The following is a 24,275-nucleotide window of genomic DNA, read 5'->3' as shown; positions in this document are numbered from 1 at the left end:
CGCCTCCCGGCTTGGAGGCCGTAGTCCTGTGCCGTACTATACCTCGCCGGGCTCCCTGTCTCTCGTCATTCCGCTGTTTTGAGGCGTCCATCCCAAGTCTTTTTTACTCGCCTGTGACTCTGTTATTACCTTTCTTTGGCCTGTTAGATCCCCTTTCTCCATCGTCATTCCCTCCTCTCCCCCCTCCTTTCCAAGGCCGCGGCGCACGCCTATTCGACATCCCGACCTCGCGCCATACCCTTTCCTTGGATCGCCCGCTGTTTAAGTCGCCCGCCTCCGACTAGGCCCAAATGTCCTCCCTCGTCTCCGAGTTCCTCATTAACCCCGTCCTGCGCCAGGCACGTCGATTCTCTGAAATCTCGCGATCTACCTTTGCTGGAGATGGAGGCGATTCGGCAGACCACACCGATGCAGTGAGCGACTCTGGCCACGTCGATAGCCCTGTTCCTACCGATACTACGACATCTGCTGCTCCTGAACCGGAGTCCAGGCCCGCCCCAGACTCTCCCCTCACACGACCCCTCAGCGTCTCGACCCTAGAGACCAGAGTCGAAGAGATCGAACCGGTTCCGATCATGGCTGAAGGATCTCCCCCTCGCGATCACATTGGCATTGCGCTGAGTCCGCTCAGCTCTCGCCGGATTCCAGAAGACGATGGCATGCGCGAGCTGCGGTCCAGGATACATGCGATCAACGCCAAGGATATCTCCCCGCCTGACAAGGCGCGGCAGATCCACGATGCTCTGCTAGAAGGTTACAATGCCTCCAGAAACGTCTTGCATGCGAAGAAGCCCTTCGAGAGTGGCGACGGTCTAGAACATGCTCTCGCACAGTCTCCCTCGTCGCCAGCATCTCGACCATTAAAGTTTTGGCAGCACCAGGCTGAAGAATCTTTCGTCTTGACTGAGGAGGACAAGAAACCATCGTTTGTGCCTGTGAAGCCTCCAAAGCGTCACGGCAGTGAAACACCTGTGGAACCACTCGAGGTGGTACCAGAGACGGAACAGCCCCTTGGATGTCAGCACTATGAGCGGAACGTCAAGATGCAGTGCTTCACATGCAAGAAGTGGTACACTTGTCGCTTCTGCCATGATGCGAACGAAGACCACAATCTCATCCGTTCCGAGACCAGAAATATGCTCTGCATGATCTGCACAACCCCTCAGAAGGCTTCAGACATGTGCATCAACTGCGGTGAGATATCCGCTCACTATTACTGCAATATCTGCAAGCTATGGGAGAACCGCCAAAGCAAGCCCATCTACCATTGCAGCGACTGTGGCATCTGTCGACGCGGCATGGGTCTGGGCAAGGACTTCTTTCACTGCAAGGTAAGACGGATGTGTCCCATAAGACGGTCACCTGCTAACGGCACAGACCTGTCGTGCATGCATCTCTACATCGATCGAGAGCTCGCACAAGTGTATCGAGAGGTCGACAGACTGCGACTGTCCCATCTGTGGCGAGTATCTCTTCACCTCTCCCCGGCCCGTTGTGTTTATGCACTGCGGCCACAGCATCCACAAGAAATGTTATGAACAGCACATGAAAGTGTCTTACAAGTGTCCAATCTGCAACAAGAGTCTCACGAATATGGAGAGCCAGTTCCGGAATCTGGATGTGGCGATTCAGAGCCAGCCTATGCCTCCCGAGTTCCGCGACACCACCGCAGTCATCCTATGCAACGATTGCTCAGGCAAGAGCACAGTTCGATATCACTGGCTGGGATTAAAATGCTCCATCTGTCGATCATACAACACGGTGGAGCTGAATATTGTAGGAGGCGAGCGTTTGCCAGCACAGCCCTCAATGAATGAAGAAGGACAGGCTTCGACAGAGCCAAGAGAAAGCGGTCGAGATGCCTCCACTTCTATTAGTGGAAGCCGAGGCGCTATCGCAGTATCAAACAGGCGTAGGCACTCATCTCATGGTGTCGAGGCACAGTTTCGTGCCCCGGACAGGGTAGCACGATCTGTATCTCCTGTCAACATGGGATTCGATTCCATTGGGGCTCATCTACCTCCTGACGAAGAATCCGAGGATGATATACTCGGTCTATGGAGGAGCCGAAACCGCAACAACGATGAATCGAGCGATGACGACTCTGAGCTAGATGATCTCAGTGATGAAGCGTTGTCTGATGCAGAAGATGAGGAAGACGACGACGATGATGATGATGCTAACGAAATTGTTCTAATTGGGCACAGATGAGGGACGAATATTTGATAACATGTCTCTGAGCGAACTCATGTTCGAAACTGAAACGAGGTTGGGATTGGACTCTTTATGCAAGGCGTTTGGATGGTTCGCATTGGCTTCAAGGGGATACCAGCCTACGGTTGCTCAACTTTGTATTATTACGGTACACTGCATCTCGACAGGCGTTTGATAGTCGTCAGTAGTTCTACGGTGTAGTCAATGGGACGCAGCAGGCCCAAATGGCATGGTTGTTTTGGATACAGAGGTCATACTTGTCCATCGTATTGATTCATGTGTATCAAGTGAGACGCGGTTACTCCGCTGAACGCCCAGTCCGAATAGTAAACAATCCCATGGCCCAGTTTCCAAATCCAATCATCGTAAATGCATTGTCCCAATTCTAGCGTCTTCGGGTTGACGCTGACATTGGCTGTTCAACCTGTTGGGCCTCTTGTCGGAGCTCCTTGATGACTTGCTAAACGTTTATCAGCACACTCGTTTGACTGCGATGAGAATGGGGGGACATTTAAACATACCGCCAGAGCCTCCGGGTTCACACCGCGCTCAATCATGGAGATGCAGATAGACAAGGTGCGACGATCAAGATGGCAGTTCTGGGGTCGGGCATAGGTCAGCATGGTTAGGCCTCATCGCGTCCAGGCTGAACAGGAGGCTTACGAGAATGGTGGAGATCTCGTGGAGGATATCCACGGCTTGCTGCGCAGCAGCGTGCTTGTCTGGCTCAGGCATGTTGGACGGTTTTGATGTGGTTTTAGATGGAGAGTTGGGAGATGGATGGGAAGTGGAGGTGTGATGGCCGATGTGGGGGAGACGCGACGCGATTCTGGGGAGTTTGTAAGGCGTCAACGTCAACTCTTTCTCTAACCACGAGGCGACTATGATGCCAGAGGGATAAAGAAAGCTTCCATAGTATTACATTTTGTTGGTTGAGGGTCGTTATGTACCGTTTGCATACAAAAAGTGGCAGTGAATGAGCTATTATGTCTTCAAATGGGGCCCAGTGAATCCCTTGACACCCACTGAACAGGGCTCATAATTCATACAGTCAGTCAATATTTCTCTGGATTCGATAACAGTGAATCAAGGTTTCTTAAAGCCAAAGACGAACAACTTGGTATACGCAAAATTATATCCATAGCACATAACACATCATCACAACATCACAACATCAACATCTAGGACTTCATCGCCTCCGCAAACAACTCCCTCATCCCCTTGAGTAGAGTCACCAACTCCCTCGACTCATTAACTCTGTCGAGCACCTTCTCCACCTTCTCCCTCTCGACCTTTGGCCGGCAGTGCTTGACATCATAGTCCCGGGAGCTAGTCACCAGCTCAAACCAAGCCTCCCTCTCCCAATCCTTCTCGTCAATATGCGTGTACACAAACTTGAGCCGGTCGTCGTGTCCTGCGCCCTCGATCTTGAGGCACAGGTTGGTGATCCAAAAGTCGAGCTCGGGCACGTTGAAGCGGGACTGCGCCTGCTGCTGCTGCGCATGGGCCCGCTGCGCTGCGAGGCGGGCATCGATCTCTGCCTGGGTCTGCGCAATCTCGGCCTTGAGGCTGTCGCGGGTCGCAAGATGGTTGTCGCGCTGGGCGGCGAGGGAATTGATCGCTGCCTCCATCTCGCGGGTCTCGGCTTCCTCCTTCTCGACGGTTTGCTGGTGTGTGGATGTCTTGACCTGAATGATTTCGATATCTCGCTTCTTCATGCGTTGGTCCTCTAGAAAGCGGCAGTTAGCAGGTGAAAGAAATCTCTGGACCGAATTCTCGTACCCTGAAGTTCAGCAACATTCATGCGGAACTGGTTGCGCTCCTCCAAGACTCGCTTTCGACCCTGTTCGATAAAGGCGTCGAACCTGGCAGTGAACTTGGCCATGCGGTCGCGCAGGTCGTCGAAGCCAAAGTTGATGTTTGGCAGGGTGTCTGCTACTGAGGGGCCAACAGGCGCCATGCTCTGGCGGCTGAGGCTTGCAGAAAGCGAGGACTGAAAATCGGTAGCCATTGCGACTTGCGGTATGCGTGATGTGATTGAATAATGTGATCAAGCTGTAGTCTCGCTTCACCTTGTTTCGTGGTGGGTGCTAATGATTGTGGTGGATGCGACAAGGACCCCTCGGAGTATATTTACACTTGGATGACTGCGTTGCTCGGTCGACCCGAGATAGGTGTGGCGCATGCGTTCGCACCGCCACGTGGGGCCTGAAAGCTTCAATTCACGTCGCAACGTGCAAAGTACAGCAACTTTCCTTGTCCAACTCTTGGATAACGCTCATTCGTCGTAGCCTGCATAGTTACCACCTTTACACCGTCACCGCATTCGTCCAGCTCGCTTAGGATGCCGGCCTAAGTCTCTCACTATCATCTTCCCATGCTCCCGCTCGAGACTCTCTTCTTGCACCTGCGCTAGCTCATCTCGCGATGAAGAAAGGAATATCGGCCAAACTCTTATTACATTGGACATCGATACTAGGGCCAAATGGCTGAGGCCAGGCGACTCACGGACCTAATCCACGGTCACGTAGGACGTCTGACTTATATTTCTTCTGAGAATGCGACGTCTCAACTCGGTTCTCTTCATACTAGCCGCGTAACTTCTGAAGGTGAGTTTTCACCCTACTTTGCGCCTCATGCGATGCTGACCACATACCCTCAGCACCACACTTCAGAGTCATTGGATCTTCAGCGGAGTTATATCCGCCATCAAAGTCGTCAGCTCCCGAAGTCTCGTCGAATCTCTGGCAGGAACGCCGGACCCAGAGACGATGGCTTCTCCAGTCGCATCCTGAGGCCTTCGTGGGCAACTCAGCCCTGCAGGAGCTCTTGGAAGAGAATATGAATCGCTATTCTAAAGTCGAAGGCGAAGCAGCCGACCGCCCTTTGCTTTCTATCGGCCAGATGACAAATGTCGCCGATAGTTCAAGAGTCAAGGGAGCCCTAATGCTAGCTGCAGTCACCGGAGAGTCTGGTGAACTTCTCAGGCTAGCACGTATCGATGAGTCGAAATGGCAATGGGACCATAACAAGGACACGGCCTTGCATTTGTCCGTTATCGACCCTGAGGACCCGGATGAAGAGGCGATATGGGCTAGTGATGGTCTGCCAATCTCGCAAGTCAAGTTTGCAACCAGCCTCACCCGATACGATGCTGTACGCTGGGTCATCGTTCAGAAGCAGACATCAACTACGATCCTTCAACCAGAGTATCACAAAGTCCCAGTTGCTCAGCCACCCACCGCAGACCTCGATGCCCAGCAACAACGATTATCACGGATTGACCCAAATCCTATCGTGACGCTGTCTCATAAGAAGACTGGCAGCAACGCGCAGGTGGATGTCGCCTTCAACCCCAACTCAAAAGGCCAGCATCCCCAGATGGCCATCATTGATGAATGTGGATACTGGAGTGTGTGGGATGTTATCGGAAACAAAAACACGCGACTTTCACTGCAGAAATGCGGTCACATTTCAGAAGGACTACTGAATGAGTTGCCCTCAACGACAGAGTCCTCGGCTGAGAAGCATGGTCTCTTGTTTGTTGGTACCGCCAAGGTAGACAGCTTTTGGGAGGACGCAACACAAGATGATGATGAAGATGCCAACGGATTTGCCAGCCGGTCAAGTCATCTGCTGCTCTGGAATCGAGAGAAATATGAAGTGATTGACCTGGAGTCAAATATGGCTCTTCCTCACCTACCGATCCTGACTCCGCTGAAAGGAAAGCCTGATTCAATTCTTGATATTCGCATCAGCCCTGGCAACCAGAACCACATTTTCGTATTGACGATGCAAAACTTGTTCTGGATCGACTTGTTCGCGCCCAACAGGGAAGAGGAAGAGTCGTCAAAGCCAACCATCCTAGCCACTTGTCCCCATCTACTCGGCGGAGAAGGACTTAGGATAACCACGTGCCGAGCCTCGGACGAGAATCAAGATTCCGCTATGGTGTTTACCTTTTCTCCTTCCCATAGACAGCTTCACACGTACTGGTTTGGGCATTCAAAGGACAAAGAGCTTCCACAATGGCATCGCCAGGTCTTGACTCTGCCTCATGAGAACACGGCTGCGAAGAGTGATATCCAGTCCCTCGAGATTCGCCCTGCCAAGCTCGCGCGAAACGGAGCATCTACAACTGGAACTGGATTCGAGTATCTCAACGCTGGTGTTCAGTTCTACCAAGGAACCATTCTGAATAAGGATCTCGGGGTGCGCTATTGTATCTGCGCTTCAGCCAAGGACCGTGAAATGCAGATCGTTCTGCCAACCGGTCGGATAAAACGGTCCAAGACGGCTCAAGCGAAGCGATGGAAGAAGAAACGAAACCGATTTCTTCGACATATGGGCGAGGTGTTTGTGCTTCCTGACAGCCTGGCTGACACTGAGCTGGCGCAGCTCGTGCAACCTCATTCCCGCAGAAGCGAACTTGATTCCATAAACATGAGAGAGTCTTCGGTTTTTGGACCAGTTCATCTGAAGCTTGACTTTCTCTGCCGAGCCCTTCTGGATAACCTGATGACTGTTTCCACGAGTCCTCATGATATACCCCCTGCCTTGCTCTCCGCTATTCAGGAACACATCGCAGAGGGCACAGCTGAAGGGAGACTTTCACTCAGGACTTGGTATGTTCTCTTTTTAGGTCGAAAAAAACGTAACTAACTTGCCCGCAGGAAAGAAATTGGCCAGGGCCTTGATCAGCTGCCTTCAGAAAGCGACGACGACGGTGCGGCACAGATCAACATGTTAGACTTGTTCCTAGAAGATGACGGTCAGGCTGTCGTTACTCAACTCGGAAGACAGACCTCGAAAGAATGGGTCAGGGAATTGATCAGCTTGTCGCATCTCAACCAGACCTACGTGGGCCTCTGGCTTGATCAGCTGGAGGGCAGGTTGCCAAACGAGGATGAAGAGACCAGGCGGGGCTGGATCGCAGACCTGGCCAAGGACATGTTCCTGTCCACAGCTGGTGTCATGGTCCAGGATACTCCCCTCCTAGGCTCTAGAAGTCGTGAGATTGACGAGGGCGGGGTTCATCACACGCAAATACGGTCAAGCTCGATACCTATCAAGGCATCGCAGTCGTCGGATGCCGGAATTCCTTCATCCCCCATCAGCTCAACGCCAAATGACACCAACGACGCAGCGATCCGACGACTACAGCTACTTGCGCCATCATTGCGGCTGGACAAGATGGCGTCTGCCAAGAAATCAAGCGTCCTGTCTTACTGGCCCACCGAGCGCGGTGTTGGTACAGAAGACTATGTTTCCAGCGTTGCTGTTGCAAGCGACAAGAAGTTTGATGATGCAAGACAGCGATTGCAGAGGATAGAGACCAAACGCAAGGCTCATGCTGAAAAGTACAAACTACCAGCATTTATGAGACAGGGCGGAAGTTCCCAAAGGGCAACACAGGGCTCATCGCAGGTCCGCCCGCCAGCAGATGAGGGTACATCGCTCCCAGCCCTACCAGCACAGCCAGTACAGATCATGTCGAGCCAGCAGCGGGTTCCTGAATCTTCACAGAGTCAAGGCCTCCTGGGACCTGCGTTTACCATGAGCCAGCCTGTGTCGGGCGTGTTTGGAGATAGGAAGAAGGTGAAGAAGGGCAAGAGGAAGAGTGGATTTAGATGAAGCGATATTGGATTTATACCCAGGAAAGGATTTGATGGGACATGGTCATATGAGATGCTTAATGTGAAGATGAAAATATTGCTTGTATCTGGAATGTCAGGAATTTGCCACATTGTGTTGTTGATGCCAAGTTTGCAGCGTATTCATTCATTGTGAATATCGGGCGCTTACATACGGCAGTCTGCTAAAAACGTCATTTGAGGATTCCAGCTCCATATGTACCTGACTTACAACCAACATCAACCTCGACTCTCCTCATCCATCATTTGCTTCCCGCAAAGTCCATAAAAAGGATATCTCCAGAGTCGCATTTCACTATCGAAAACAGCAACCTCATAAAAATGTCTCACTGCCACGACGAGCACGTCGGTCACGGCGGTCACGACCATGACCATGAGCACGACCACTCGGACGACATCACTCCCGCCGTGCAGCACTCTCTGTACAGCCAAATCAACTTTGACCACATTGTGACGCTCAACGAGGCTCAGCGGGATGTTGGGCAGGCTGTCGTCAAGAAGACGTGGCAGGAGAGGCTCAGCGTGGAGCCTGAGCTGGCGAGTGATGTGGATGAGCAGCTCCTCATGACGGTGCCGTGAGTTTCTTACAATCACTATAATATTGACACATGTACTGATAGATTTCAGATTCACTTCTCAAATCAAGCTTCACTCTATTCTCATCCGCACTTCCCCCTCCGCATCAGCCCCAAAAACCCTTCACCTCTTCATCAACCGCGACGACATCGACTTTGCCGCCGCCGAAGAGCTCGACCCCGTACAAACCCTCGAACTCTCCCAGACGGGTGAACTCCAGGAAGTCCCCGTCCGTAGGGCGCTCTTCGGCAAGGTCCAGCGGCTTGTCCTCTTCTTCCCGGACAACTTTGGCGACGGAGACGAGGACGTCACGAGGGTTTCGTACATTGGGTTCAAGGGCGAGTGGACGCAGCTTGGCCGAGCGCCTGCTAATATTATCTATGAGGCTGCGGCGCAGCCTGGGGATCACAAGATCAAGGGGACGAGTGTGAATCAGATGGGGAGTGGGATTGGGGGGAGGGGACCTGGGGCGTAGATGAAGCAGTCAATGGGATCGAGTAGATCAAGACTATCCCAGCAGAAGAATGAATTAAAATAAAGAGAAAATATAAGTTTCATCAAAAGAAACCATTTCATCAAATGCTATCTTCTTTTCTCACTCGTCCCATGGTGTTGCCCATCTCAGCACTCTAGCCGGGAATTCTCCGGCTTTGCAAAAGCTCCATCTCAACCTCCCAAAAACTTTCACCACCAACGACCAACGTCCAGAACACCACCGCCAATTCCCACCTCTGGACGGCTCAATTGATCTCCCACATCCATGCCTCCCCGTCTACCGATCCGGCTCGCCCTCCCCCGGCCCTGCGCCGCGGCGGCGACCCGCCCTCTCCTCCTCCCCCTCACGGCGACCCGCGGCGTCAAGAACGGATGGTCCACGGCTCCCCCTCGCAACAAGCACAAGCGATTCAACCAGCCCTCGGCCGGTCTCCCCGCTCTCACCACCGGTCCTGCTGCTGCTCTCAAGCGTCGAGAGAACACGACGCCTCTCCGCACCGGTGTGCTGGCTATCAAGAAGGGCATGACGAGCGTCTTTGTTGGAAAGGTCCGCGTGCCGTGTACTGTTCTGCAGCTTGATCAAGTGCAGGTCATCGCCAACAAGACCCGTGAGAAGAATGGTTACTGGGCTGTGCAGATTGGTTCTGGATCTCGAGATGGTCGCAATGTCACCAGTCCTATGCTGGGATACTACGAGGCTAAGGGTATCGCCCCCAAGGCCGACCTCGCAGAGTTCATGGTCCGCGATCAGTCTGGCCTACTACCCGTTGGTGTCCAGATTCTCCCCGACTGGTTCAAGAAGGGCCAGTACGTCGACGTCAAGTCCCGCTCGAGGGGTATGGGTTTCGCCGGTGGTATGAAGCGCCACGGCTTCTCGGGTCAAGAGGCGTCGCACGGAAACTCCAAGAACCACCGAACCATCGGTACCACGGGTCCCTCGCAGGGCGGCGGTAGCAGAGTCCTCCCCGGAAAGAAGATGCCCGGTCGCATGGGCAACGAGTTCGTCACGGTGCAGAACCTCAAGGTCATGATGGTGGACAACGAGCTGGGCGTCGTGCTGGTCAGCGGGCCCATCGCTGGCCCCAAGGGCCGTGTCGTCCGTCTTCAGGACTCCAAGAAGCGCAAGGCTCCCCCGCAGCCTCATCGTGAGGCCGCCCTCGAGACTCTGCTAGAAAGGAACCCGGATCACGAGGAGAAGCTCCAGGCCGCGAGGGAGAAGCATCTAGTGCTCAAGGAGCAGAGAGAGGCGGCGCAGCTCGAGGCCTAATGTCATGTATGATGGATTATGTATGAAGGGGAACCTCATGGCGGCAAAAAGGAGATCGATCATAGCGGGCTTTTTGTATTATACACACACACCATCTACCACTACTGTACAGATTCAACTACAACCGGAGTCCGAGGGTTATCATGTTTTTTCACATCCACGTCGTCTTCTCCTCCTGTCATTCCTCACTTGTACTCGACCTGCTTGCGGAAGCCTCTCGTGGGAGCATCCTCGTCCAAAGCCGGTAATTCTTCAGCAGCAGCAGCAGCACCACCCAACAACCCCTTGAAAGGATCACCAATATCCAGCAGATCAAGCCTTGTGCCATCCTCCATGGTGAGGCTCCACTCGGTGGTGTTGAAGAAGCCCTTGCTGGTAGGCCTGTTGCTCGCGAAGCGCATGACGCCGACGCCCTTTGTGCCGCGGACCGAGAACCAAATGTCGATGCGGCCGTGCAGCTGGTTCATCTCGCCGTGGATCCAGGGGATCTGGTGCTTGAAGTAGACCTCGTCGCCCAGCAGGGCGCGGGCCTCGGGTGATGTGCGCAGGGCGTAAAGCGTCGAAGATACCACGGGCGACGACATCTTTTGGTAGTTGAAGATGGCGACGGAGCAGGTGGCCACGATGGCCACGAAGATGGGGAGCGTGCGGCGCCAGCGGAAGCTCACTTCTGTGATGTCTGCAGAGTGTAAACGTCAGCTAGATGTCGCCTTGTCCGCATTGGCCTCATCCGAGTGCGGAAAGAGTCGTCGTCGTACCTGGAAGCTCTCGATCCGCCCGTCTCGACATCAACGGCCCATCACCAGGCTTAGGCGCCCTCGTCATCCACCTCCTCTGGGCAGGCCTCAAAGCCGAGGGCCTAGCCTCGAGGGCCGCGACGAGCCTACGCCGGACGAGCCGGGTAAGCAATATTTGCTGCGACATTGTTGGCTGTGGTTTGTTGGTGATGGAGGTTGTATATACATCAGGTGAGGGCCAGGCTCACATTTGGGGTTCGGGGAAATTTTACTGCCGGATGCCGATGGTGGGGGAGAAGACAGAGGAGCCGCCGTTGCGTCGCCTCGTGTGGCGTCATAAGGCTGAGCCTCAGCGACTCTGACCTCGTGAACCCCTGCGCATGTGACGACAGCTTTGTTACATCCACTACGTACCTTGACCATCATCGTCCTCTGTTCCTCTCTTTCTCATCTCGATGGAGAATTGACATCTTAAAGTCACAAAGACACCATCATGTCTAATTCGGGGGGCACAACCGCCCGTCTGAGGCGTACATTCCACTATCCAGAAGAAGACTCCAACGACTCGCAACCTGAAGCTCTCGACGAGCAAGGTATACCACCCCTCCCACCACATTACGACAGTAACTAACAGCGTTATCAGAGCAGGAAGACCTTATCGAACGTCTTGTAGAAGAAAACGCCGCCCGAAACGCCCAGTTCCGTCGTCTCCTCCTCGCTCTACCTCTACTAGCCACCATACCCTACCTCCCGGCCCTCATCAACCCGCGGACGGTGCTCCTCGCTCTTCTCAGCCTCACATCGCTCTTCTCGACGGCATACCTCCTACATCACCAGCCGCCAGCGTCGTCGGGGATCGCCTTTCTCGACAAGTGGGCGCGTCCCAAGACCCCGCGTCCCACCCGTCCACCATCCTTGTCAACACGTGGCGAGTCATCGGGAATAGCAGACGATGAAGATGATGAGGATGATGAAGTCGAGTACATCCCCAGGGGGAGACCTCGACAGAGGAGGAGTTCTTTCAGCTACGTCGAGAGAAAATCCCCTCTCGAGATGTATCTGCCCTACCTGAACCTTGGCCTGGGTTTCATTTTGATTTTGATGGCCTGGGCCGTAGGCAGAGTAAAAAGTGAGGCTGTGTGGCCCGGAATGGGCTACCTGCCGCTTGTGGTCTATGGTGTAGTTTTGCTGGCAAAGATAGTCATGGGCGGTGTCGACCCTGAAAAGGAACTGTCGGCGCTCAAGTATGAGTACAAGGGAGCTTGATAATTTGTCCTTTATGCGGACCCTGGTCACAAGTTGGAATAGCTGCAGGAACTGATTAATAGCTGCGCGAGTTTGGCTACCCAGCAACACCTCACGCAACGCCTCTAATGATTCTATCAAATGCATTTCTTTCATGTTGCTCCCTTCTATCCTCTCTCATCCTAAGGTTTATCGTGTAGGCATGTCTCATTATGACCCATCTACTACATATCTATCGAATCGTTGAATCGCAAAATCCCATGGCTTTTCAAAACGCCATCGACGCCCTTAGGTGGCCGCGGGAAAGGGTCCGTCATGGGGCTCGCGTCGGGGGAGTCTGAAGACTTGTCCATCACCAGCGCTAGTCCATGAGACTTGATGGCATCTACAAGCGCCGGCACCATGTCCTACTACAAGTTAGCTGCCATTCAGTTTCAAAGGCACAAGTTTCCAACATACCAACAGTCGAGAATAACAGATCAAACCCATAAAGTTATTGCTCTGTGCAATTCTCACAACCTCCTTGATAGATGCGCTTCGCCGACCACTGCTGATGGCTGTGCCGTTGGCTCCCGTCGTTTCTTCCCGTCCCAGGTCATTACACAGGAAGACGGGGAAATTTGGTTGTTTCCAGTTCAGTGCTGTGCATAGTCGAGGGTTGTAGCTGCTGAACACGATAGACCGCACCACATCGGGGGCCTGAGCACGTTGTGCCCTGGCATGGTCAAACACTATGTTGAGAATCGAGTCCACAAACACGTTGACATCCAATGCAGGGCCCATGGAGAAAGCCTTTTCCTCCTCTGTTGTCGGGTACAAGACCTGAAGGTTGATGTGCATCCCAGGGTTCAGTAGTGTAAGTGCCTCCTGAAGGGTGATACCAGCCGTAGCAAGAATGTGGTAAACCTCCGCAATGCTTTCTGATGTCTTGCTCGCCAAGCTTGGTAGGTCTGCACGGCTGTTGCTTCGCGCTGTCATAGACGTGAATTGCTCCAGGGTCAACCGGCAGACAGGAATATCAAGTCCGCCACAAGCTATGGTCCATCTAGGCCAGAGCACCGGGACACCATCACTGGTGTACTGGACAAAGATTCTCACATAGTCGCCGGATAGACTCGATCCTGTTACAATGGCGCTTGTTGGTTGATTGAATTGGCTCGTAGCCTTCCAATACGTCTCGAAGTCGGTGATCTCCAGGGGCTTTCCTTGAAACGGCTTGATGACCTGAACGTTGAAGCAGATCTGACCAATAGCACGTAGCCTAGGGTCGAAAAGAGGCAGGCAGCACGTTGAAGTGCCCTGCAAGCCTTTGAAAATGCTGGATAGTGCAACCGTCTTCGCGATGACCTTAGCACCGTAGGTAGGGAAGACGTCGATGTCCAGACTGAAAGAATCCAGGTTGTCCACCTGGAAAGAAACAATGCGGGTATCTTCTTGAAAGGGTAGAATAATATTCTTGGGAATGAGATCCGAGACCTTGGAGGAAATAGTAAGTCGAGCAGCAGGATACTTGCCGTCCTGGAAGAACAAAAGGGGTTGTTCGTCCAGGTCTCCAAACGAGATCTGGACGACCGTCTTGGTGTCGAGGAAGTTGTGGCCATATCTCCTGAGGGGGATAATCGGAGGAGGAAGTTCAAGTTCGGGGATTGCATCAGGGTCCAAGGACATGGGCAAGGGGGCGCTGCTTGTTTCCAGAGGACCTAAAGCAGGTTGCACCATGAAAGGACTTGCTCGCGGCCGCGTGTTGAAAGGTGTCAGGAGCTTCATACAGGCCAGATGCCCTTCCCAAGCAGCATAGTACATGGCTGGAAGGTCTTTTTCGTCCACAATGTTTGCGTCGACCCCAACCTTGAGCAATGCCTGAAGACAGTCGACGTTTCCCTCGCTAGCAGAATGAACAAGGGGTGTCCATCCATAGAGCTTATCAACTTGATCCAAATCTGCGCCGAATTGCTTCAGGAGCAACAGAAGCTCTGATGTCTGGCCCGCCCTTGCCACTAGATGCTGGGGATACAGGCCCTCGGCGTCTGGCAAGATCTTGGCACCGTGCTTGAGGAGAAGCTCAACAACCGCCACCGAGCCATGTTCGCATGCCAAATTCAGGGGGACGTGATCCGAGTCTCCAACAGGGTCGATACGTGCGGATCTAGCGAGGAGAAGTTCGATGCATTCGAGGTGGCCGTGAATAATAGAGTGGATCAAGGGAGTAAAGTTGTCGTGGTCCGTCAGGTCAATCGTGCTTTGATTTGCTACATAGTTGTCAGCCACGAAACTTACAATATAGGGGCTAGTATTTAGCATACCGTCCAATAGAAACTTGAGCATCGCCAGTCTTCCATGAAGACTGGCATAATGCAGGGGAACTCGCCCATAGACATCTGTCCTGTCCACGGCGACATTGACTGAGAGGCCCCATTCCAGCACATACTGCTTCCCATAGATAGCAGCCTGGTGCAGGCAGTTCCGCTCATTGATGTCGTCGTACGAGTGGAGGTCAACAAGGCCTGTGTCGAGAAGAATTCGCAGAGACTCCTGGGGCGCTTCTGAAATGGCTGCCAAAAAGGTCCGCGTTATCCTCTCCATAAGCGAACTGTCGCCTTCATTGGTTTCATTAGCAGACCTCATCCGCAGGAGCAAGTCCCGGAGAGACTCAAGGTTCCCTGTGATGACAGTATCCAAAAGCAGGGTGTCTGCATCCCCTTCGTCTGTGCCCACGAAGTGCTGCGAAGTCACAACATGGTTGGCCTGGAAATTGACCTGGATTCCATCTGACCAGGCACCGAGCTCTTGCAAACTCGTAGTGGCCTGGTCGGAAAGCTCGCTTATGACAGTAGCATTGAAAAACGGTTGGACCTCCACGGCTCGCGAGAGGTAGAGCTCCTTGGTTTTGGATTTTGATGTCTTGTCCCACTTCTTGAGGATCTTGGAGAAGGCGGTGCCGTTGATTTCGACGAATTGTTGAAGCTTGTTCAGGTCGGTAGCAAACTGCTGGAAGCCCTCCTCGAGAGTGGTGAACTTTGCGGAACGGCGGGATACGCCCTGCCGCGACTGGAGCACCTTTTTCTTGTCTAGGAGGGTCTTGAGGCGGATTTTGAGCTACAACGCGTCAGGAAAACGTGCTGAACGAGGCTAAAAGACGTGTCGACAAACCTCGGCTTCCTTCTGTAGGTAGAAGGCATTGACTTTGTCGAGTTCCCGTTCCTGCTCATCGTTTAGCAACCACGAAGGGATGTTCATGGCGGAGACAAAGCACCGGGGATGATCCTTACCAGCTGGAAGAAAAAGGTCGCCTTGTTGGCCTGGAGAGCGGCCTGGGAGTCGACGGGGGTAGCCGAGCGGAGGGCATCATTCTGGGAGGTGAGGGTCGGGGTCGCGGACAGCTTCTTGATGAGCTACATGGCACCGTGTTAGTGGCAGGCGTCCCAGGGGTCGTGGGGTTGCGTGCGGGCAGTGGGTGAAGAAACGTGCCCTTGGGCTGCAGAACGAATGGAGAAGCAAGGAGGCTTGCTTTTGGCAGCCCCCGTCACACTGCGTGATGCCTCCTGCTACAGGTGATCGCGATCTGCAGCTGGAACAAGCAGAGGATCGGAGGGGCTGAGCCAAGAAGGGCAGGTAAACAGTGCAAGGGCAAGGGTTAAGGGCACAGATTCAGAGAGGGGGGACAGACAATTGGGCTGGGGAATCGAAGACCAGAGAAACTTGGAACAGGGAGGTAGGACATGTCTGTGGAAGAAAGGTGATATAGTGGACCAAGCACCGTGAAAGGGAGATGACAGCGGAGACGGGAGCCGGGGATTTCGGTAGCGGGAACGGGAACGGGGGGACCTGAACTGAACCAACGGGGGGCGGGAACGACATGGACATACCTTCTTCAGGGCTTTGTAGTTGACGAAGCTAGCCGCATACTCGGGCACCTCAAGCTGACGCTTCTGGATCTGCTTGCCAAACTTCCTAGAGGAGAGTGTGAGTATTCTTGAACAATCTAGGTCTCGTCATGAGCACCAAGTTTCCAGTGTCCAGCAAGAACCGTGCAGTGTAGAGCAGGTCCTCGAGGGGGGGGCGTTAGGCTTGGGCTGGCTCTGATGTAGGCAGCAACAGGGGGGGCAGAGAGGCTTACATGTTTCGGCTTGGACGCCCTCGAGCTACCCTTGGCGTCCGAGAGGGGAGCTGATGAGGGAGCGAGTGAGTAAAAGCGACAAGAGTTGTCTACCAGGTCTTGCTTGGTAAGGGGGGGATGAGACGACGGGGATTTGCGGCTGGAATACGTGAGTCTCTGTGTCAGTTACAGTGTCTGTGTGGTAGGTATCTCGAGCGTCGTTTGTGCGTGAGTGCAACAGTGACAAGAGAGGCTGGAGCTGAAAGATAATAGGTAAGGTAGGTGACGAGGGGGGATGACTGGACAAGTCGAGGCAGGGCAAAGACTGGGTCTGGAGGAAGCCGAGTGAATGCCTTGGACATGGAAATGCAGTGTCAAGACAGGTCAGGCCGACATCAGCTCAGCCAGAGTTGAGAGGCCAGGTTGAAGGCCAGGCCAAGTGGAGAGTGGTATGGATGGTAGTGCAGTATGAGTTGAAGCCCTATGAACGGGATGCTCAACAACCGCCACTTCCCGTAGACGTCTCTGTTTAATTTTTTTCTCTCTCGACTTTGTCTGTCCCCTCAACTCTTGTCATGTAAAAATGACACGATCAAAGGCCTGGCGCCCCAGGGTCCTTTGATTCATCACCCGACCGCCCGACAAGGCGGCATGCGAGGTCGACTCCCGTAGGGCACGTGGGGGGGGGTATTCCGGAGTGTTGAGTCGGGCGAATGTCTTGCGAGGGCGTGAGGAGGGCGTGGGCGGCTGAAACTCGCCTCTTATGGGGTTGTTTTTCCGCGCGAGATGCAGATGCGGGTATGGATGGGTATGGGTAGGCATGGATATGGTGTGGTGTAATAGGATTGAGGTGTTGGGATTGGATAGAGTAGAGGAGATATTCGAGATGAGCACTCACCGAAGCCGAGGTAGGTAGGTACCTCAACTACCAGGTACGGGCACCGCAAGCAGAGTCCAGGCAATAGTGAAGGTTCCTGGTTCCTTATTCCACTCTCGACCGAGTCCGAGTCGAGTCCTTGCAGTTTGCGCGGCGGGTCTAGACCCCCGAATGAGTTTGATCGTGGGGTGCGAGAGACGAGGTGAAGTCAAGTGAGGTGAGGCTTGTTGAGGTTGAAGTGACGTGCGTGAGACAGGCGGCACGACGTCCGTTGACAGCCAAGGTAAACAAACACTGACAAAAAATGTAGCAAAGACAAAGAATCTTGACCAAAAAGAGGAAAAAGATGCGCACTCCTTTACTGGTGTTGGGAGATTTTATTATGACAAAAGGTCGTGAGAGAGAGGGACTTGAGCCAAAAACCCGCCCCTCCGCCGTCCACGTCCACTTTGATGCTCAGTGGCTCTTGCTTAGAGACGGTCAACCAAAAAGGCAGTCGGACCTTGAGCCCAGCAGAGGAAAGAAGCGGGGACAATTCAAGAGCCGTCGACTTTTTTTAGTCCCTTTTTTTCGTTCTTGTTCTTTTGTCGTATTCGACTGAATCGATCTAGGCAGGAATCGGCTTGGATCTCGTTCTTTTGGTTGTTGTCTTTTCGTCGTCTTCACCTCGATATTTTTCATCTCATCTCTCGTTCATTGCTCGTGCCTACCCCTCCGACTCCTGGTTCTCGTTCCGCCGGCGCCCGTGGTCCCACGGCGTCTACCAGACGGCGGGGCTCGGAGGAGGCTCGTTGTCTCGTCTGCTAGCGGCCTAACAGCTTGGGCACATCTTCCCGGCAGAGCTGTCATAGCAGCCCATCCTCTACCCACAAAGCCTCTCCCCCCGTCGTCCTGGGAATAAGCATCCGCTAATCTCGACCCGTTCGCGCCAGCTTCTCGTGCGTGGCCGGCCGTTATCCGAATATCCAATCGCCGTGCCGTATCCGACCCCGTGCTCGAGCGACAGGTGCTCCGTCTTGCGCGGCCGGGGCACCGCCAACGTCGCCTGTTGCTGGCATGCATCGAGACTGCATTGTGATGGAGTCTATCGGGACTTTCTCCGCGCGTCGGTGCTGCACTTTATCACGGTCAGCCCAATGATTAACGTAGCATGTGTCTAATGTGAGAAAGCCACGAGGGACGTCATACCCAACAAGTTCAAAGGGCTCTGGACCCGTCCCCTTGGTCTCTGTCGCTTCCCATATCACACGCCAATTGCGCCCAATACGTAACTCTGCAGTTCATGCGCTTGCTCTGCCTCATTTCCAGGTCTCCGGGACATCCTTGGAACGTCACGCCAGCTTCTTCACTTGTCTGACTAGTCCTAGTGTCTTCTAATTCCTTCTCTGTTGCTCCATCTTCAGCCCCATCACAATGACAACACGCGAAGCGAGGCCCTACTTCGAATCTTGGTCACTGACTAATAGAATCGACTCAATTCGGTCTCGGTGTTGACCTCGACATGGGATATCCAAGCAGGCGAGTTCCCAGATCACAGGTTCGACTATGCTCTCAACCACCACTCGACCCAGTCCAGGCCATCCAGGATCTCACACCCTCCGACCCTGTTCATGCAGTAAAGTCACGAGGCACATACAGTACGTAAGAGGAAAAAGGAATGCGGGTAGTGAATGAAGAGGCTACACTATGCTGCTGACCCAATACATTGAAACGGAGCAATAACCGGAAATAGACCACCCATGACAGCGAGGTTGCCGATATGGTATCAAACTCATCTACCTCAGCTTCTCTCATGACCTTCCTTGTCACGCTTCACCCTCTAGCATCCGCTCGTCTTCACTTTTGGCCGTCACGCTCATGCGTTGCTTCAGATCTAGTTCTTCTTCGCACTCGCGTCTCCTTGTGAGTCGACCAGGTTGTCGGCCATGGCTTCTGCGGCAGCCTTCTTGAGTCGCTCGTTGTCATCTGACTTCTCTTCCTTGGGCTTTTGATGTGTCTCTCGCTCATCCTCGCTATCCCCCAGGCTAAAGGGGTCGTTCTCAGCGATAGGGCTGGGCTCGACTGTCGACAGCGGCTGCCACTTGCTAGCCTTTGCGCTACCCGCGGGGGCGGCATCCTTGGGCGGCACTCGCGGCGACGAGTCGTACATGTTGATCTCTTCCGTCTCCTCCTTGAAACCAACACGTCTACCGGTGCTCGGCTTGGGCGAGGCCGAGGGTGGTGGTGGCTTATACATGCCCGTGTTAGCCATTGGGCGGTTGATCGGGGCTACATACTGTTAGCTCTGGTGCCTGGCGGTTCGCATGGGCAACACTTACTTCCGTCAGAGGAAAACTTCATGCCAGCAAAGTCGTCACTGAGAACCTGGGGGTCCGCGTCGTATCGCTCGTAGTCACCGCTCCGTCGGCTGGACTCACCAGGGCGATGGAAGGGTTGTCCCTGTCGCTGAGTCTGCTCCTCGCTCTCGTCAAAGTTCTCCTCGATCTTCTTCTTGATGTTGGTGATCCACCCGTTGACCTTGGTCTGTGTCTCGAGGAACCCCTTTCGAAGGTTTTCACGGATTACAGGGAGGTCGTCGTCGATGAAGCTATGCTCTCGGTCGTCATCCCATTCGTTCTGGCCCTGCCCCTGCCTAGGTCGACCATCGTTATGGCCTCGGTTCGCGGTCCGAGACTCGTAAGCTCCAACGTTGTCGTAGTGCTCAGCAAGCTGTCGCGCATAAAGTTCATCCGCCTCCATTTGCGACATCTGGGCTCGGCCTTGTGGCCTTGGTGGTTGGGGAGGAGGGACTTCATCCTCGGGCTCGTTCTTTGCAGCATCAGGGTCGGTCATTTCTGTATATGCGTCAGTTTGCGCCGTTCCTCTGCAACGTGTGGTATAATATACCCAACAGAGCGTTAAAAGCGGGTTCGACTTGGCCGCCGCTAGCTCTCAGGACAGCCTTGATGATACCCTGATCAACAGTAGGGAATGCCTCCTTGAGTATCATTTCGTTCTTTTGCGCTTCGGTCAACGGTCGTGGCGGCTTAGGGGGAGCAGTCTCGTTAGTCGGTGTCTGAGAGGTTGCGGTCGCGGCAGCGGTTGTCGGCTTTCCGTCGTCTCCGAGGACACCAGACTCCTGAACATCGTCGTCATCCAGATCGAGGGGTCGAGCAGTAGTAGGCGACTCGGGAACACTCTCGACCGTAGCCTTGTTCTTCATGACGAACGAGTGTCAGCCATTTGCTTCCAGGCGCAACTTTGCGAGCTTAGCTCTTAAAGGAGTAACATACCGAATCTGTCGGGGCGGACATCTTGACAACGCGTTGAGATCGTAGTTAGGGGATGTATCGACGTCAGTGAAGATAAAGATGAGGACCCTGAACTATAAAAATGCGTCCGAGGGTAAAATAGCGGCGGGAAATTGGTCGATCTCGCTTCAAGTTGGCCTTGCTCGTGATAATATAAGGCAGATGAGGCGCGAGGGGTCGACTGAGCCACGACGGCTGATGACGTTGACCCAGAGTTAAGCTCTAGGCTGCCGTGATTCGCTACTCAGCCACTCGATCTGATTGGGTGCCACTAGCTATTTTTACGGCGCCACAAAGTGTAGGGTAACTTTAGGTGTATCAAGCATCTCTCTTGCGACGCCGTTTCTACTTGAAAGTGCTTCCATGCATGCTGATGCAGATGTTCTTACGCAGAGTGTTACACGTGGACAATTCTTATTCATCCGGGAGTAGTTATCGGTGCCACTGTGTCCTCTAAGTTGGAATCTGTGATCTCGGACAATGGGTGATTTAGATTTGGACTCAACCTTCATCCCGGCGCTTCATAAGCCAGCTGCTCTTCTTCCCATCGCCAAACACCGAGAAAGTTTACTCTATGTCGTAGACACACATCCAGTCTCGATTGTGATTGGTCAGACGGGTTCTGGAAAGACGACACAGATCCCACAGTTCCTGGAACAGGCAGGATGGTGTTCAGACGGGAAGGTCATTGGCATCACACAGGTAAGCAATTCCCAATGCGACGTGAAATACCCAACTGACCTGTCTACAAGCCCCGTCGAGTCGCGGCAACAACAGTTGCAGTGCGTGTGGCCGAAGAAGTTGGCTGTGAAGTTGGCAAGGAGGTCGGATACTCTATTCGATTTGAAGATGTTACTTCTGCCTCCACCAAGATCAAATTTCTCACCGATGGTCTACTCATTCGGGAGGCCCTCGTCGATCCTCTGTTGACGCGGTACTCCGTCATAATGGTAGATGAGGCACATGAAAGGTCTATCAGCACCGACATTCTCCTTGGTCTACTCAAAAAGATCCGGCGAAAACGGCCGGACCTTCGCGTCATCATCAGCAGTGCCACCCTGCAGGCCAAGGAGTTTCTGGATTTCTTTACGAGGAGCAGCGATGACCAGTCCACCAAGGGAAATGGAGATGCGAAAAATGAGATCGGAGCTATCGTCAGCCTGGAAGGGAGAACATACCCGATAGACATCCTATATCTGGAGTCACCAGCGGAGAATTACCTGGAAAAGGCCATCGACGTGGTCTTCGACATACACACCCAAGAAGGCGAAGGAGACATTTTAGTCTTCCTTACAGGCCGAGAAGAAATCGACAATGCGATACAGGCGGTCAGTGAGCGGCTGGCTGACCTCAACCCAAAATATGGTCCTCTGATGGCTTTGCCATTATATGCTGGTCTCTCCAGCGAGCAGCAGATGTACATATTCGACAAAACTCCCGAAGGCACCCGGAAAGTGGTGTTCTCGACAAACATCGCAGAAGCCTCGGTGACCATCGATGGTATCGTTTACGTGGTCGACAGCGGATTTGTGAAGCTGAGAGCCTATGACCCTAGGACCGGAATAGAGTCACTCACCGCTACGCCAGTCTCCAAGGCGGCGGCATCACAGCGTGCAGGACGAGCTGGACGAACAAAGCCGGGAAAGTGCTTTCGACTTTACACCGAGCAAGGTTACCAGTCACTGCAGGAGGCCAATATTCCAGAGCTCCAGAGGTCAAATCTAGCCCCAGTCATCTTGCAGCTAAAGGCATTGGGGATAGACAACGTTGTTCGGTTCGACTTTTTATCACCCCCACCTTCCGAGCTGATGTCCAAAGCACTGGAGCTGCTCTATGCTCTAGGAGCACTTGACGAATACGCCAAACTCACCCGGCCTCTTGGCTCAAGGATGGCTGAGCTGGCGGTGGAACCCATGATGGCCAAGACCCTCCTGTCAGCGCAATCCTTTGGCTGCCTCAGCGAGATGCTGACAATTGCGGCCATGACTAGTCTTGGGGGCAGCGTGTGGTTTTCGCACGAGGGCGAGAGGAAGAAGATGGAAACATCACGGAGAAAGTTTGCTGTGGATGAGGGAGACCATTTAACTCTCCTGAACGCGTACCAGGCCTTTATCACCAAGGGAAGAAAGGAGGCCAAGTTTTGTCACGAGAATAACCTCAACTACAAGTCGATGAGTCGAGCGGTGAGTATCAGGGCACAGCTGAAACGATACCTGGAGAGGTTCAGCATCAATGTCGATGAGACGCTCGCTGGACAAGCATCGGTGGACAATATCAAAAAGGCGGGACAGATCCGACGCTGCCTCACATCAGGATACTTTGCCCACGCGGCGAGGATGCAGCCCGACGGAACGTTTCGCAACGTCGAAGGAGGAACAGTACTGCACGCGCATCCAAGCTCCCTCATGTTCAACCGTAAAGCGGATTGGGTCATCTTCCACGAGGCGATGGAGACGGGTGGCAAGATCTTCATCCGGGAAGTGACCAAGATCGAGAAAGGTTGGCTGCTAGAGTACGCGCCAGAGTTCTACAAGGTGACATCGGATAGGCGGGGGTAATGGGGAGCAGGATCAATATGAAAGGAGGTTGGAGGAAGCCATGTTCAGAGGTGAAACTGCCGGGTTTGGGGTTCAGCCAGATTGGTTTTCTGGTTTCAAGGTTTTATGAGCAGGGATAACATGTTGGTTGATGCAGGAGTGAGGCATTTGCGAGCTCCTCTTGTTTCTCGCGATCTAGGGTGAGATGGTGTGACTTGATATGGGGTTATAGAATGCAATAGAGGAAAAGCAGTTGGGCGGATTGGAAACCAGTCGGGCACGGTGGTACTCCGTACGGAGTAGAACACAGCCTTCTCACTGCTCACAACTCATCTCGGCGATATGTGAGAGCTTGTGTGACTTGCATTAGCTCGGCTATGATCTGAGGTCAGGATAGCCAAGAACCAGTCACTTTACAACCAACAAACAAAGGGTGTGCTATGTAAGCGGCCCGGACATCTCGGGGGAAATGCAAGACAAGACCCAAGACAGAGCCTCGCACCACTGGTGACCCAACCACGGCAGAGCAAGGTGACGATGGCCTCGTGCGGGAAGACGTAAGGGAGCATGCCTACGTAAGCCCCGGCTGGTCTCCCCGGTGGATCATTTGTTTTTTTTTCTTTTTCTTTCGCATCGTCGCAAGCTAAGTTGATACGGGGGGACCGATTCAAATTTCCAAGGCTCCATGTCATTGTTTGCCGATCATCTCTGGTGTTCCTGTAATCTTGGCCCGTTGAGGCAGGCATTGCGCTCCTGATATGCACCGAGTATAAAGGGACATAAGCCAGCTCACTACTGCACAACTAGTAACAGACAGCGCACGAGAGAGTAATAATGCCCCACGTTATGTAAGGTCCTGATGCATGAGCGCGGGAACAGGTCAATTGTGTAACGCTGGCGACCTGCGGCTTGATATGAGGACTCGACGATCACGAGCAAGCCACTGGGTCACAGCACCCGGCGGCCAGGGCATTAAACCTGGACGACGGTGACAGTGTGTTAGATAGCGTAACCCACTGTATTTCGTTTCCGAATCTTTGCTTTCAGGGCTCAGGCCGGTGTCGACGGGGGATCATCATCATGTTCCAGGGGCAAGGACGTCTTCGGCCATTTCACGGCCGGCACTGTCGAAAGGTCGGTCTCGCATACCGTCGCGTCGTCAATGGAGTGGAGGGTCCCACTATCCCATCAGGGGACCGCGTACCTGCAGCAGAAAGCAGCCACTGGCGACTGGCGCAGCCGCCCCTGACGCCACTGCGGATAGGCGGGGAGTCTTTCCCCTTTATT

The 24,275-nt window shown here is 53.6% G+C and overlaps 10 protein-coding genes across 10 annotated transcripts; 6 read left to right on the top strand and 4 right to left on the bottom strand.

Moving 5' to 3' along the window:
• Positions 1-290: 290 nt before the first annotated feature.
• On the top strand, positions 291-2,211 carry NECHADRAFT_74225 (uncharacterized protein; the record flags this gene model as incomplete). Its single annotated transcript, XM_003049804.1, has 2 exons — positions 291-1,331; positions 1,378-2,211. 2 exons carry the CDS (start codon positions 291-293, stop codon positions 2,209-2,211), a joined length of 1,875 nt encoding a protein of 624 aa, XP_003049850.1.
• Positions 2,212-2,720: 509 nt separating this feature from the next.
• Positions 2,721-2,949, bottom strand: NECHADRAFT_29629 (uncharacterized protein; the record flags this gene model as incomplete). Its single annotated transcript, XM_003049589.1, has 2 exons — positions 2,721-2,813; positions 2,878-2,949. Coding segments are annotated over 2 exons (165 nt in total), but the record flags the coding sequence as incomplete, so codon positions are not given.
• A 446-nt stretch (positions 2,950-3,395) lies between these two features.
• NECHADRAFT_29860 (uncharacterized protein) lies at positions 3,396-4,174 on the bottom strand (the record flags this gene model as incomplete). Its single annotated transcript, XM_003049588.1, has 2 exons — positions 3,396-3,943; positions 3,997-4,174. The coding sequence occupies 2 exons, from the start codon at positions 4,172-4,174 to the stop codon at positions 3,396-3,398; spliced, it is 726 nt and encodes a 241-aa protein (XP_003049634.1).
• A 525-nt stretch (positions 4,175-4,699) lies between these two features.
• On the top strand, positions 4,700-7,848 carry NECHADRAFT_30508 (uncharacterized protein; the record flags this gene model as incomplete). The annotated part of the gene is made up of 3 exons (XM_003049803.1): positions 4,700-4,823; positions 4,892-6,843; positions 6,904-7,848. 3 exons carry the CDS (start codon positions 4,700-4,702, stop codon positions 7,846-7,848), a joined length of 3,021 nt encoding a protein of 1,006 aa, XP_003049849.1.
• Positions 7,849-8,092: 244 nt separating this feature from the next.
• Positions 8,093-9,008, top strand: NECHADRAFT_56966 (uncharacterized protein). The gene is made up of 2 exons (XM_003049802.1): positions 8,093-8,443; positions 8,496-9,008. The coding sequence occupies exons 1-2, from the start codon at positions 8,190-8,192 to the stop codon at positions 8,917-8,919; spliced, it is 678 nt and encodes a 225-aa protein (XP_003049848.1). The 5' UTR covers positions 8,093-8,189; the 3' UTR covers positions 8,920-9,008.
• Positions 9,009-9,165: 157 nt separating this feature from the next.
• Positions 9,166-10,206, top strand: NECHADRAFT_98554 (mitochondrial 54S ribosomal protein YmL9; the record flags this gene model as incomplete). The annotated part of the gene is made up of 1 exon (XM_003049801.1): positions 9,166-10,206. The coding sequence occupies exon 1, from the start codon at positions 9,205-9,207 to the stop codon at positions 10,204-10,206; it is 1,002 nt and encodes a 333-aa protein (XP_003049847.1). The 5' UTR covers positions 9,166-9,204.
• A 56-nt stretch (positions 10,207-10,262) lies between these two features.
• Positions 10,263-11,130, bottom strand: NECHADRAFT_98553 (uncharacterized protein; the record flags this gene model as incomplete). The annotated part of the gene is made up of 2 exons (XM_003049587.1): positions 10,263-10,885; positions 10,965-11,130. 2 exons carry the CDS (start codon positions 11,128-11,130, stop codon positions 10,392-10,394), a joined length of 660 nt encoding a protein of 219 aa, XP_003049633.1. The 3' UTR covers positions 10,263-10,391.
• A 306-nt stretch (positions 11,131-11,436) lies between these two features.
• On the top strand, positions 11,437-12,209 carry NECHADRAFT_74219 (uncharacterized protein; the record flags this gene model as incomplete). Its single annotated transcript, XM_003049800.1, has 2 exons — positions 11,437-11,536; positions 11,587-12,209. The coding sequence occupies 2 exons, from the start codon at positions 11,437-11,439 to the stop codon at positions 12,207-12,209; spliced, it is 723 nt and encodes a 240-aa protein (XP_003049846.1).
• Positions 12,210-19,034: 6,825 nt separating this feature from the next.
• NECHADRAFT_30457 (uncharacterized protein) lies at positions 19,035-20,363 on the bottom strand (the record flags this gene model as incomplete). Its single annotated transcript, XM_003049586.1, has 3 exons — positions 19,035-19,429; positions 19,480-19,995; positions 20,048-20,363. The coding sequence occupies 3 exons, from the start codon at positions 20,361-20,363 to the stop codon at positions 19,035-19,037; spliced, it is 1,227 nt and encodes a 408-aa protein (XP_003049632.1).
• A 568-nt stretch (positions 20,364-20,931) lies between these two features.
• Positions 20,932-23,009, top strand: NECHADRAFT_89726 (uncharacterized protein; the record flags this gene model as incomplete). Its single annotated transcript, XM_003049799.1, has 2 exons — positions 20,932-21,153; positions 21,204-23,009. The coding sequence occupies 2 exons, from the start codon at positions 20,932-20,934 to the stop codon at positions 23,007-23,009; spliced, it is 2,028 nt and encodes a 675-aa protein (XP_003049845.1).
• Positions 23,010-24,275: the final 1,266 nt, after the last annotated feature.

Source organism: Fusarium vanettenii (genome assembly GCF_000151355.1).
Source record: "Fusarium vanettenii 77-13-4 chromosome 1 genomic scaffold NECHAsca_8_chr1_1_0, whole genome shotgun sequence".
Classification (NCBI taxonomy): Eukaryota; Fungi; Ascomycota; class Sordariomycetes; order Hypocreales; family Nectriaceae; genus Fusarium; species Fusarium vanettenii.
Note: the sequence above shows the minus strand (reverse complement) of the source record. Positions and strands in the feature narration are given on the sequence as shown.

What these genes read in the sequence shown, in the direction of transcription:
- NECHADRAFT_56966 (XM_003049802.1), top strand. Translation starts at nt 8,190, where the DNA reads ATGTCTCACTGCCACGACGAGCACGTCGGTCACGGCGGTCACGACCAT. An exon ending in CAGCTCCTCATGACGGTGCC is followed by an intron (nt 8,444 to 8,495) that starts GTGAGTTTCTTA and finishes GATAGATTTCAG; the next exon opens with ATTCACTTCTCAAATCAAGC.